Below are 13,952 nucleotides of genomic sequence, written 5' to 3'. Positions count from 1 at the left end.
CCCTTTCAGGCCAGGCCCGGCTCAACAGGCCTGTGTCAGGATGAAATGAGATAGTGCCTATTTTGGGGGCTCCGTGGGTGGGAAACGCCGTGGTTTTCCAGGTAGGATTCGGAAGGCAGAAGAGCAGCCAGCACGGTTGGTCGGGCAGGCGGCCACTGGCCACTCTTGGGCCTGTTCGAGGCGGCAAGCTGCATGGGACCCAGACACAGCCTGGGCGCTGGGCCTGGAGACGCCAAGTGTGATCGGGAGAGCAGCGGCCCAGCATGGGACTGGCTGGCTCCAATGTCCCTGCCCCCGGTGGCCCCAGTCTCTGCCAGCCTCCCATATCCCGACCGAGAGGTTGTCCTGGAGTGCCCCTCAGCCTCCCATCAAGGCCGTTTGAGGGGGAGTGGCCCGGGTGGCGTTGAGGGGCACATGTGCCTGTGTCCCAGCGGGCAGCCCTGTCACCCACAGTCTGCCTCCTCCCTGTAGCATCGCGGCCGTGAGGCTGGTGGACGGTGTCACCTTCGTCGTGTATGAGTTCTGGGAGACGGAGGAGGAGTGGAAGAGGTAGGCACGGCCGTGGCCCGCGCACCAGGCCCACGGCTGGTGGTTGGTGAAGAGCTGGGTGCAGTAACGCTGCCCGGCCCCAGGACCCCCTCCTTGCCCTATATCCTTGGAGGGGGTGAGGGGATGGTGATTAGGAGTCCAGCTATCAGGTTCCAGAAGCTTCTACCAAAGCTGCTTGTCCCATCTGGCCGCCTTATGCCCCGGGGGGAGCCAGGGCTGCTCAGTGTGCAGCGAGACCCCGCTCCAGTACCGTTTAGCCGGGCAGTGTCAGCGCAGGGCCTGGGCAACCTGTCCTGCCCGGTCTCAGTCTGGCGCCAAGGATGCTGCTCTAAGGCCCACAATCCCAAGTCGGTCCTACACAGCCTCACCAGCTTGCTCTTCCAGAGCCCTCCAACTGCCCTCCTACAGGAAGCCCTCCTGATGTCCCCCCGAGAGTTTCTGGCCCCTCCCTCTGGGCCTTCTGTGGCACCTCATCCATATTTGACCCAGCACTGAGGCCTGAGGCTCTGCCTTGCTGACCGTCTTCAGGACCCAGGCCCAGCTGAGAGGCTAACCATACACACAGGATGGACGGACTCCCCGAGCTGACGGGGAGGCAGATGCTGGTGGCCGCTGCAGGGCCCAGGGCCAGGTGTTCCCCTCTGAGCTACAGGCAGGACGCCACACGCATCCTGAGTGTTAGAGCCTCCAGATGCCCCCAGCCCCCACGGGATATGCATCCTATGCAGGACCCATTAGTGGCCTCATCCCACCCCAGTGGACAGACTGAGCACCCCAGGAGGTGAGTTCTCTGCCCACTTAGGTCTGCTTGGCCCCAGAAAGTCTTCAGTGATGAAGAGCTATCTGAGCCCGGGCAGGCAGGCCAGAAGGACCCCCAGGGCAGGCAGACCAGCAGGCTCCCAGGCCCAGCCAGAAGGACCCCCCCATGCCCCTCACTTTGCATCAGCCTCCTCCAGAGGCTCCAGAGCTGGTTCTGTTGAGCCCCCTTCCTGGCAGTGCCAGGACCAGAGCAGGGCCCACCCCAGAACACCTACTGGCTGCTCCGCACCCCAGCCAAGCCCAACTGACCACACTGTCTGGTTGCAGGCACCTGCAAAGCCCCGTGTGCAAGGCCTTCCGGCATGTCAAGGTGGACACGCTGAGCCAGCCCGAGGCCCTGTCCTGGATCTCTGTGCCAGGTAGTGGGCAGGGGCGGGGAAGGCAAGAGGCCAAGAGCAGCCGAGGGCCACGCCAGCCCCGAGCATGGGGCCCAAAGTGCCCTGGGACACTCTGTGCTCATAGCTGGCTGAATTCCTAGCCCAGATGTGCAGGAAGGGCCAAGGCAGTGAGAGCTCATGGGCTGGGCCAGAGCCAGCAGGTCACTCTGAGCCCGGAGCAACAGACTGGGGACAGGCAGGAGACTTGGGGACAGCAAGGCCAGGGCATGGGCATCTGAATGCAAGTGCTCCCCATCCTGGGACCCCTCCAGGTGCCCACCCACCCATGCACAGCCAGACTGGGTTTCCCTTCACAGAGCATAACTCGCCTCCTGCACGGCGGGCACCCTGGTTCAGAGAAGGGCCCCTGGCAGCCCCAGCATAGCCCGACACTGCACCCAAGAGTGAGGGCCTTACAGAACCTGCTCTTCTTCCCTACAGCAGGGTGGGAGGGGGACAACAGGGGGGACGCCATCTTGCCTGCCACGCAGATGGCCTCCCTGCCGCTCCCCTGAGCCTCACCCTAACTGAGTCTCCCTGCCCCTTCCAGCTGCCTGGTGCACCGTGGGCCAAGACTGACCCCCCAGGGTCCTGGGAGAAGCCTGCCACCCTGCCCCCTTTTGTAGAACTTTGGTACAGAAGCCACCTTTCTGTCTACTAAACCAGGATGTACCGCCCCTGCTGTCGGAAGTGATGGAGGACCCCTTCCCTGTACTCTCCCCCACCCCACCCACCGAGGAGCGTGGCCTCTGCCCTGCGGTATCCCCCTGAAGCCGTGGTTGTTAGTGACAGGAAGGCTTCTTGGAGCCAGCACCCACCTCTCCTGTTACTCCTGGCCTGCAATCCCCTGCCCCCAGACCTGGCGATGCATGCCCAGTCCCTGCAGTCCCCAGCCTGCCTGGCTGAGGCCCAGCAGGCCAGCCCTCTTCTCATTAGCAACGTGGCCCTGACCTGGGACCACTTCTCCTGGTTCCCGACGTGGACGTTCCTCTACCTGGTAGGAGCCCTGACCCTGTAGTGCCGGCCTGGGCCGAGCCCCCGGCAGCCGTAGCATACCCACATAGCCGGGGCCTATAGGCAGCCACCACTGGGCACAGGCACCAGTAAACGCTGGTTGGGAGCCGGTGCGTGCTGTTTCTGTGTTCTGGTGGAGAGCGGCCAGGGAGTGCGTCTCTGAGGGCCGTGGCGCCCAGGGCAGCGTCCACCCCGGGGGCCCGCCCAAGCTCCCGTCGGCCTCTCTGTGCCCATCTGTGGAATGGGGACGTGATAGGTCAGCAGGGCTGGAGTTGCAGCAAACACGCTCAGGCCTGTGGCAAAGTTCAGGGGCCCCAGGACCACGCTCAGGCTCAGGTCATGAATCACAGCAGGGGTGGTCTCCAGCCAGACCAGCAGAGGGAGTGGCCCGGGGGGGGGGGGGGGGGGGCCCGCGGGGGAAGCCACGAGGACAGCACGAGCTCTCCCAGCAGGTGTGAGGCAGCACGCGTGGGCACTGCCCACCTGCGCACACAGACATAGCTGGGGCCTCCAGTCCCCCAGGCGGAGCTGACCCCACAAGCCCAGGTCTACCGTAACTAGTGTGTCCGAAGAGGCCATGGGGGGTCCTGGGGACGGACGCTGTGTCAGGACACACCGAGGGCTAGGGTGGCCTCCCAGGAGCTGGCACAGGCAGACCATGGCGTGGTCAGGCCTGGGCGGCACACCTGTAAGTCAGCGCCTCCGGCCACACGGCCCCCGCCCTGCCTCAGGCCTCACCCTGGCCTGGAGGCTGCGTTGCTCCTGGTCTAGCCCTCTGTCCTGGCCGGCGAGGAGGGGGTCACACACCAGGTCTCCAGGGCCAGGGCCAGAGGAAAGCGAGTCCCTGTCCACAGCCAGCACAGGCGTGGGTGGCCCTCGGAGCAGCAGCGCTGGGCTGGCCCAGAGAAGGCCCGAGGCAGTGGCTGTGGGTGAAGACAGGGCAGTCCCAGACTGTGCCTCTCCCCCTCCAGGCCTGGCAGGGCCCAGAGCAGCCTGCCAGTGAACCATGGTGGTTAAAAACACCATCACCGGGGCTGGCAGGTGGCGTGTGGTTAAGGGCACTGGGCCCTCACATGGCCGACCGTGGTTCGAGTCCCAGATCTAGTGGCTTGCTTTCTCACTTTCTCTCTTTCTCTCTCTCTCTCTCTGTCCCTCTATGGTCAAATTAAAAATAAATAAGTAGTTAAATAAAATAATTCTTTAAAAAATAATAATGCCATCATCACCACAAGGCCCCTGGGCACACCGTCCTGTCCCCTCACCCACTGCCTAGTGCCTCAGAGCCCTCGCTCCCACCGCAGGCCCTACCCCCGCCGCCAACTCAGATTCTGCCATTCACACCAGCGCAGCCAAACAACCGCAGGCTGGAGGGGAGGGGAAAACCTGGATTTGGGTCTACACAGCTCCGAGCCGAACAGCTGGACCCCTCCCAGGAGGAGCCAGGACTTTGATCAGCTCAGCTGTTTCCAGAGTCGTATTCCCAAGGGGCTGAGGCTCTTGGGGTGCAGGAGGAGCCGTTTAGCAAGGCCGCCCTGCACCTCCCGTTTAGCAAGGCCGCCCTGCACCTCCTGCACCTCCTGCACCTCCTGCACCTCCTGCACCTCCTGCACCTCCTGCACCTCCTGCAGCTGTACCACTTCCCGAGCCCTTCCCGGGAATCTGGGTGGGAAGGGGCTCCGGCAGAACAAAGGTCAGCCCTGGGAGGTGTCAGAGTGCCACTAGCCCTCGCTGAGCCCGCGCTGTCCCCCTCAGCTTGCTGCACCTTCCTGCGCTGGCAGTGGGCGATGCAAGAGGGCGAGCAAATCAGAGGTCACACAGAAGTGGCTCGGGTTGGATCAAACCCAGAGCTACGTGTCCCCAGTTCTGTACCCAGCCACCACACCCCACAGCATCAATACTCAGGACAACAGAACAGCTCCAGGTTAGTCCATTAAGATCCAAATCAGGGGGGCACCCAGCAGATGGCATAGCGGTTACGTTGCTGGACTCCCACAGGGCTGACCATGGTTCGAGTCCCAGACCTGGTGGCTTGAAAACCACCACAGTGGGCACTTGTGCATGTGTGCCCAAGATCCCAGGAAGAGAATGGAGGAGAAGGGTGTGGCCATCCCCCCGAGAGGTGATTTCTCACTCCCTCACTGTCTCCTTCTCTCCCTCTCTGCACCCTAAGGCAAAACCTCTTTTATAAAAAAAGATCCAAATCAGGTTCCTCAAACAAGCATAAGTATATGACCACATGACCCCACCGTCCCACTCCGAAGCACACACCACACCCGAGGGGACCGGAAAGGGGTGTTCGCACAAGGAGTTCGGCCAACACCGGGGCAGCGCCCTCACAGTAGCCAGAAGGTGCAGGTGGCTCTAACGTTTGAAAACCAAGAAGGGACAATGCTGTCTCCTCGCAGCCTGCAGTGCGACGCAGAGAGAATGAGAAAGCAGCGTACACTACAACACGGATGACCTTGAACACGTGAAGGCCCACACGTGTGCCGCCCCTACCTGGACTGTCCCGAGGAGGCACATCTGTAGACTGAAGGGAGGCTCGTGGTTGCCAGGGCCGGGGGAGGCAGTGGGGAGGGGCTGCTATGGGTGCCCTGCGGACAGAAAGTCTTTGGAACTGGGCACCGGGAGCATGGGAAGAGCCTCGAACCTCTGCAAGTCCTGCTGTGTAATACGCACTTCACGCAGTTTGGGGAGCGTGGCATGCAAAGAAAGTGGACTCCGGCCTTGAACCCGGGATTGTCCGGTCCCGCTCTGTGCCCTGCAAGACAGGCAGCCTTGACTTCCCTGAGCCTTGGTTGTCTCACCCTAAAATGGACCTGAAACATTAAGCCACACCAAGGAGCCAGACCCAGGGACAAATCACATCACCGTCCCAGGGCACCCGAACAAAGCCTGTCGGGTTGGAGCAGACTGGCGTGCTCAGGGTCGAAAGGGAGGACGGGGAGTGACCGCCCAGGCTCTGGGCACTCATTTGGGGTGAGGAATGAGGTGAGGGGGCATACGCTACCATACCACACTGCTCTGTAAGTGCACTAAGACCCGCCGAACTGGATCAGCAGGTGGCATGGCAGTTGCAGTTAAGGCGGCTGGATCCCACGTGGACAACTGCATGGTTCAAATCCCAGATCCGACGACTTGGAAATCATGCCAATGCATGGGCAGTGCACCCAGATCCCGAGAGGAGAGTGTAGGAGAAGGGGCTACAGCGGACCACCCCTCTGGAGGTGAGCTCTCCCCTTCCCTCTCTCCGGCAATGCAAGTGCTATAAAACACTGAATTACACACTTGGAAGGGGTGACATTTGATGGCCTGTGAGTTCTCGCTCAGGAACGCAGGCATGTGGGCAGAACCAGGCAGGACAAGGGAGCGGGAAGCGGCCGAGCAGCGCAGCCTTCCACCATGTGGACACAGCATGATGCAGCAGGCGGGAGGGACTGGCCCCCACGGTTCGCGCACCCTCCCCTGCCCCGGCCCCTGCCCTCCCCCTGCCTATCTTTCCTCCCTTTGTTTATCTGAAACTGACTACTCTGCCTTTATTTTTGAAGAATATTTTCACTGGATATACTGTGTTAACATTTTCTTTCAACAGGCTAGAGATGTCTTCCCTTTATTGTCTGGCTTTCACTGTGTCTGGTAAGAAGTGCAATAAACTCTTAATTTTTGTTCTTGTCTATATGTTCTCTCTCTCCTCCCTAGCTATATGTAGGATATACTCTATATGTAGGATATATCATCAGTTTCTTGGTAATATGAGTTTGATTTACTTTAGTGTGTTTTCTTAATGTTTCTTCTGTTTCGAATTTAGCAAGCTCCTTGGATCTATAGGTTTATAGATTTAAAAGATTTTGAAAAGTTTTGACTATTCTTCCAGAAATTGTCTACCCTTCCCCCATTCAAGTGATAAGTCATTTGATATTCTCCTACATGACGCTACAGCACTGTTCGTGTTTGTTCATCTGTCTTTTCCTTGTGTTTCAATTTGGTTAGCTTTACCCTATGTCTTCAATTTCACTGTTATTTTTTTCTGCAGTATTTAATTTGTTGCTAATCCTCCCCAATGAATTTTGTTTTTCAGATATTAAATTTTTCAACTTTAAAAGTTCTCTGTGTGTGTGTGTACAGCTTACATTTCCCTTGTGATAATGTGTGTGTTTTCCTTTTTTCTTGAACATATTAAAATAGCAACTTTAAATTTCCCAAGGTAGGAAGCCAGAATGATAGTAGGTCTCTCCTTATTTGTTTTTCTTCCCTCAAGGATTACAATCCTATGTAAGCAGTTGCTTAGTGTATTTTGTCTGCTTTTCTAATTGTTAATGCCAGGAGGGAAAGTACAACAGTAATGCCTACAATATGACAAAAAGTATAACTTACTCACAATCTTTTAACACACTAAGAATAGGAACCAACAGTTGGCGTAATGGTTGTGTCACTGGACTCCCATATGATCAACCACGGTTCGAGTCCCAGATCTAGTGGCTTGCTTTCTCACTTTCTCTCTTTCTCTCTCTCTCTCTCTGTCCCTCTATGGTCAAATTAAAAATAAATAAGTAGTTAAATAAAATAATTCTTTAAAAAATAATAATGCCATCACCACCACAAGGCCCCTGGGCACACCGTCCTGTCCCCTCACCCACTGCCTAGTGCCTCAGAGCCCTCGCTCCCACCGCAGGCCCTACCCCCGCCGCCAACTCAGATTCTGCCATTCACACCAGCGCAGCCAAACAACCGCAGGCTGGAGGGGAGGGGAAAACCTGGATTTGGGTCTACACAGCTCCGAGCCGAACAGCTGGACCCCTCCCAGGAGGAGCCAGGACTTTGATCAGCTCAGCTGTTTCCAGAGTCGTATTCCCAAGGGGCTGAGGCTCTTGGGGTGCAGGAGGAGCCGTTTAGCAAGGCCGCCCTGCACCTCCTGCACCTCCTGCACCTCCTGCACCTCCTGCACCTCCTGCACCTCCTGCACCTCCTGCACCTCCTGCACCTCCTGCACCTCCTGCAGCTGTACCACTTCCCGAGCCCTTCCCGGGAATCTGGGTGGGAAGGGGCTCCGGCAGAACAAAGGTCAGCCCTGGGAGGTGTCAGAGTGCCACTAGCCCTCGCTGAGCCCGCGCTGTCCCCCTCAGCTTGCTGCACCTTCCTGCGCTGGCAGTGGGCGATGCAAGAGGGCGAGCAAATCAGAGGTCACACAGAAGTGGCTCGGGTTGGATCAAACCCAGAGCTACGTGTCCCCAGTTCTGTACCCAGCCACCACACCCCACAGCATCAATACTCAGGACAACAGAACAGCTCCAGGTTAGTCCATTAAGATCCAAATCAGGGGGGCACCCAGCAGATGGCATAGCGGTTACGTTGCTGGACTCCCACAGGGCTGACCATGGTTCGAGTCCCAGACCTGGTGGCTTGAAAACCACCACAGTGGGCACTTGTGCATGTGTGCCCAAGATCCCAGGAAGAGAATGGAGGAGAAGGGTGTGGCCATCCCCCCGAGAGGTGATTTCTCACTCCCTCACTGTCTCCTTCTCTCCCTCTCTGCACCCTAAGGCAAAACCTCTTTTATAAAAAAAGATCCAAATCAGGTTCCTCAAACAAGCATAAGTATATGACCACATGACCCCACCGTCCCACTCCGAAGCACACACCACACCCGAGGGGACCGGAAAGGGGTGTTCGCACAAGGAGTTCGGCCAACACCGGGGCAGCGCCCTCACAGTAGCCAGAAGGTGCAGGTGGCTCTAACGTTTGAAAACCAAGAAGGGACAATGCTGTCTCCTCGCAGCCTGCAGTGCGACGCAGAGAGAATGAGAAAGCAGCGTACACTACAACACGGATGACCTTGAACACGTGAAGGCCCACACGTGTGCCGCCCCTACCTGGACTGTCCCGAGGAGGCACATCTGTAGACTGAAGGGAGGCTCGTGGTTGCCAGGGCCGGGGGAGGCAGTGGGGAGGGGCTGCTATGGGTGCCCTGCGGACAGAAAGTCTTTGGAACTGGGCACCGGGAGCATGGGAAGAGCCTCGAACCTCTGCAAGTCCTGCTGTGTAATACGCACTTCACGCAGTTTGGGGAGCGTGGCATGCAAAGAAAGTGGACTCCGGCCTTGAACCCGGGATTGTCCGGTCCCGCTCTGTGCCCTGCAAGACAGGCAGCCTTGACTTCCCTGAGCCTTGGTTGTCTCACCCTAAAATGGACCTGAAACATTAAGCCACACCAAGGAGCCAGACCCAGGGACAAATCACATCACCGTCCCAGGGCACCCGAACAAAGCCTGTCGGGTTGGAGCAGACTGGCGTGCTCAGGGTCGAAAGGGAGGACGGGGAGTGACCGCCCAGGCTCTGGGCACTCATTTGGGGTGAGGAATGAGGTGAGGGGGCATACGCTACCATACCACACTGCTCTGTAAGTGCACTAAGACCCGCCGAACTGGATCAGCAGGTGGCATGGCAGTTGCAGTTAAGGCGGCTGGATCCCACGTGGACAACTGCATGGTTCAAATCCCAGATCCGACGACTTGGAAATCATGCCAATGCATGGGCAGTGCACCCAGATCCCGAGAGGAGAGTGTAGGAGAAGGGGCTACAGCGGACCACCCCTCTGGAGGTGAGCTCTCCCCTTCCCTCTCTCCGGCAATGCAAGTGCTATAAAACACTGAATTACACACTTGGAAGGGGTGACATTTGATGGCCTGTGAGTTCTCGCTCAGGAACGCAGGCATGTGGGCAGAACCAGGCAGGACAAGGGAGCGGGAAGCGGCCGAGCAGCGCAGCCTTCCACCATGTGGACACAGCATGATGCAGCAGGCGGGAGGGACTGGCCCCCACGGTTCGCGCACCCTCCCCTGCCCCGGCCCCTGCCCTCCCCCTGCCCCCTCAGTCAGCCATGAGCAGGCTCCCCAAGGCGCAGGGTCAGTGCAGGGGGCACACAGCCAAGCAGCGGGGGCCCCCTCTGTCCTCACCCCGCCTTTCCCCGTCACCTCTGCTGCCAGGGAACTCCCTGCACAGGATCAGGAGGGTCAGGTGGGAGCTGCAGAGTGAAAATGCCCTGGCCTTAGGCTCTCCCACCCAGTTCACAGATGGGGAAAAGGGTGCTCTGGGGGTCCCCACCCACTTTGAGAGAGCTCTGCCAGGTTACCTACTGGTCAAGGGCAAGAGTTCGGTGTTCCTATGTCCTGGCCAGGACCCTCGAGTCTCCTGCTGTCCCCAGGGTCTCAGACCTCTTCTTGGCCTGCACCTGCTGTGTGCTGCCCTCCCCATGTGGACACAGCATGATGCAGCAGGCGGGAGGGACTGGCCCCCACGGTTCGCGCACCCTCCCCTGCCCCGGCCCCTGCCCTCCCCCTGCCCCCTCAGTCAGCCATGAGCAGGCTCCCCAAGGCGCAGGGTCAGTGCAGGGGGCACACAGCCAAGCAGCGGGGGCCCCCTCTGTCCTCACCCCGCCTTTCCCCGTCACCTCTGCTGCCAGGGAACTCCCTGCACAGGATCAGGAGGGTCAGGTGGGAGCTGCAGAGTGAAAATGCCCTGGCCTTAGGCTCTCCCACCCAGTTCACAGATGGGGAAAAGGGTGCTCTGGGGGTCCCCACCCACTTTGAGAGAGCTCTGCCAGGTTACCTACTGGTCAAGGGCAAGAGTTCGGTGTTCCTATGTCCTGGCCAGGACCCTCGAGTCTCCTGCTGTCCCCAGGGTCTCAGACCTCTTCTTGGCCTGCCCCTGCTGTGTGCTGCCCTCCCCGCCGTGTGCTGCCCTCCCCGCCGTGTGCTGTGGTCCCCTCCCCGCCGTGTGCTGCCCTCACCTGCTGTGTGCTGCTCTCCCCAGCCGTCCTTGAACCCTGTGCTGTCCCTGGGCCACACTGTCTCCCCACAGAGACAACCAGAATCTCCAACCCCTGGAACAGTGACTGACCTAATTTGGAGACAGGGTGTTTATAGATCCTACTACGTAATTGAGAGGAACTCAAGATAAGAAAGCCATGCTGTTTGGGGTGGGCCCTAAGTGAGCATGTGTCCTTTTATTTTATTTCTTTTTAGAGATTTTGGTTACAGGGTGCATGTACTCACTGGACAGACAGAGACAGAGACAGAAATCACCCTTGGGGGGATAGCCACGCCACAATCCCTTCTCCTCCATTCTCCTCTCAGGATCTGGGGCACGCACACATACCAGGTATGCGTTTTAAGCTGCCGAGTCTGAGACTCGAACCGCAGCTGACTACATGAGAGTCCAGCCATGTAACCATTGTGCCACCTGCTGGTCTCCAGATGCAATCAAGACAAGAAGAAATCACGCTACGTTACAGTGGGCCCTAAGTGATCACTCTCATGTCCTTCTAAGAGAGAGGCTCAGATGCTGAGAAAGACGGGGAGAAGGCCACGTGGACAGAGGCGGAGACCGAGCCAAAGGCCCGCACACTGAGCGGAGACCCAAGGACGACTGCAGGCACCTCTGGGGGCACGAGCAGGTGGGAGTGGGAGCGGGAACAAGAGCGAGCCCGGCCCTGCCGACGCCTGGATTCTGGGCTGCCGGCCTCCTGAAAGGTGAGGTGACATGCATCTGTCAGAGGCCACAGGGGCCCAGTGCGGCCCCTGCTCACCATCACTCCAGAAACCTCGGATCAGCTGATTCCAGACAAGCGGGGGAGGGCCGAGGGACAGGTTCCCCAGCATCTCTGTGCCATCTCAGCCGGACACAGGGCCACTCCAGCCTGGCCATCGGGCCCCTTCTTGCTCAGAGCAGTTCCAAGACAGCCGCCACCATGCTCTGCCCGAAGATGAAGGCGCCCACCAGCACAGAGACCACGCCCCAGGCCTCCAGGCAGCACCTGCAAGTCAGAAGACCCCGTCAGCTTGGGTTCCGGGCTGGTGCTCAGACAAGCCCGTCTGCACAGAGGACTCGTTGCCAAGGCCCCAGAGCCACGCACTTGGGAAAAACCTAGAAGTTTCTCCAGAACCTGAAGGGATGAGTTTCTGAAACAATGCGAAATAAAGAACCCAGGCAGCTTAAAAACAAAACAAGGATGGTCAGAGGCAGATGTGGAGGTTAAAGCTGCTGGAAGGCATGGTTCGAGTCCCGGACACAGCTTGAAAAACACACTGAGCATATGTGTACACCTGCCCAAAACCCCGGGAGAAAAATGGAGGAGAAGGGATTGCAGCATGGCCATCTCCCCAGGGGGTGATTTCTCTCTCTCTCTCTCTTTCTCTCTCTCCAGTGAGCTCATGCACCCTATAGCAAAAATTTAAAAGACAAAAAATGAAACAAAACAAAAAATACCCTTCTAGTCCTCAGTGTCTGCCAGACCCCCCTCCAGAGAGTGAAGGAGGAGATGCAGCTCTGAGTCGTGGGACGGCGGCCACATACGTGAGCTCCGAAGTGTAACCAGAGATGGGCACCCGCGACGAGGCTAGAGCGATAATGAGATTCCCTCAAAATGGCAGGGCTCGGCAATATGTCTGGCCCCATTAGCAAAGACCAGAAGGCCTGGTTGTCATGGACAGCATTGCCGGCAGAGTGGCGTCTCCGAGCGGCTCTCAATGCCATCAGCATCCATCCGTCTGAATGTGATGGGCAGCAGCTCCTCCGTGCAGCCTGGGTGGTCAGGAGGACCCGGGGCGCCTTCAGAAATAAAAACCTCCTAGAAGCGCATCAGTTAAAGCAGTTAAAGCAGCGTTAGCTCAGCTTAAGAGACAGGGACCTCAGAGAGCACCACAGGGCGGGACACACCCAGACCAGCGCAGCTCCGAAAACAGCCAGGAACAGCCCGTCTTGGTTAGGGAGGGGACAGGTGAAGCCTGCTCCAGAATAAGCCTACCTGGGGCAGGACGACCCGGATTCGCAGCAGCAGGCCTGCAGGGGGCCCCACCAGGGCTGCTGTGCTACGAGAGCATCTGTGCTAGGTGAGTGGTGACCCCCAAATTCATGCCCACCTGGAAGCTGCGAGTGTGACCTTACTGGGAACACTGTCTGTGCAGGTGTCACAGTGATGCACTTTGAAGTGAGGTCACCCTGGATTTAGGGCGGGCGCCCTTTGGACCAAGGCAGAGGGGGGTTGAGACAGAGACATGGGAGGAGGCGGAGACTGGAGCGAGAGGACAAGCAGGGCCGGCTGGTGCCACTGACGCCAGGAGAGCCTTTGGCCGGAGTGTGGCCTCAACACCCTGATTTCAGACTCCGACAGGGCACAGGGCAGGGGGTGGGTGGGACCACGCTTCTACAACTTTAAGCCCCCATGTGGGCGATTGTTAGGGCAGCCCCAAGGGTGGGTACTGGTCCCCTTCCCCTGTCGGGGCCTCGGTCTCACACCTGGGGTTGGGCGCAGTGCACACAGGGACCCCGGGGCTCCCAGACCTCGCCGCGCTCCGGCACCCAGTGCACTTGCTCTGTGGCCGGCAGGGTCGGCCAGAGCCCTTCAGCAGCAGGGCGCGGGCTCACCTGGAGCACAGGCCGGCCGGGGGAGCGTGCTGTTGGACGTTTGCCGGGAAAGGCCTGTCCAAATGCACGAGGCAGAGTGGAGAGGTGGGGGAGCGGGCCTCAGGTCCAGGGCCCGGGTGGGTCGAGGATCTGCCCTCGTTAGCCTCCTGACCCACCTCTCATCTGCAGGATGGAGACACCCGGGGCAGGGGGACAGGCGTGTGCAAAGGGGCCTGGTACGTGCCTGGCCCAGAGGAGCAGCAAGGGCCTGCGACGTTGTGATGCACTGCATGGCCTCCACGGCCATGGGGCCTCCATAGCTCAGGGCCCGGTGAGGCTGCACCACTTGGGGCTCCAGAGGCTGGGGACACCCCAAATCCAGACAGAGCTCCAACCACAGAACCTCCGAGTGGAGGGAAACCGGAGCTAGACAGAAGGAAGGCAGCGGCCGGCGTCACGGCCGGGGTCCCCATCCTAGCTCAGTGCCCTCCCCTGTGACCTGCGGTTTTTACAGGATGAGGAGGTGGACAAGAGGGCCCGTGGCCCCCTGGAGCACTGTCACGCCGGGTCCTGGGCACAGCCAGGGTGCTCCCTCATCTTGGGACACTCACTTGGTTCTTGGTCCCAGGGGCTCAACATCCACGGCACAGACGAGGCACAGACCTGCGAAGGAGACTCAGGGTCGCCCACCTCCACAGCCCACGGCTGGGCCTGGCTTTCAGTGACACTCCCTGGGCAGGGTCTCCGAGAGGAGGCAGCCAGGCTCAGCGCTGGGGGGGGGTTGGTTTCCTT

At 59.2% G+C, this 13,952-nt stretch overlaps 2 protein-coding genes across 4 annotated transcripts in view; one reads left to right on the top strand and one right to left on the bottom strand.

Moving 5' to 3' along the window:
• The window catches only part of NECAB2 (N-terminal EF-hand calcium binding protein 2), a 47,753-nt gene extending 44,583 nt beyond the window's left edge, over nt 1-3,170 (top strand). For all 3 annotated transcript variants that reach the window (XM_027773486.1, XM_006152731.2, XM_027773485.1), the window contains 3 exons: nt 472-549; nt 1,636-1,727; nt 2,296-3,170. In XM_027773486.1, the coding sequence (XP_027629287.1) occupies nt 472-549; nt 1,636-1,727; nt 2,296-2,324 (199 nt within the window). In that variant the 3' untranslated portion in view covers nt 2,325-3,170. The remainder of the gene's footprint in view (nt 1-471; nt 550-1,635; nt 1,728-2,295) is intronic.
• A 7,787-nt stretch (nt 3,171-10,957) lies between these two features.
• SLC38A8 (solute carrier family 38 member 8) overlaps nt 10,958-13,952 on the bottom strand; it is a 26,567-nt gene continuing 23,572 nt past the window's right edge. Inside the window, exons 9-10 of the mRNA XM_006152573.2 lie at nt 13,772-13,823; nt 10,958-11,571 (exon numbers count right to left, since the gene is read on the bottom strand). Of these exons, the coding sequence (XP_006152635.1) occupies nt 11,478-11,571; nt 13,772-13,823 (146 nt within the window). The 3' untranslated portion in view covers nt 10,958-11,477. The remainder of the gene's footprint in view (nt 11,572-13,771; nt 13,824-13,952) is intronic.

This window comes from Tupaia chinensis, unplaced genomic scaffold (assembly GCF_000334495.1).
Source record: "Tupaia chinensis unplaced genomic scaffold, TupChi_1.0 Scaffold000355_1, whole genome shotgun sequence".
Taxonomy (NCBI): Eukaryota; Metazoa; Chordata; class Mammalia; order Scandentia; family Tupaiidae; genus Tupaia; species Tupaia belangeri.
This window is presented reverse-complemented; position numbering and strand designations above follow the sequence as displayed.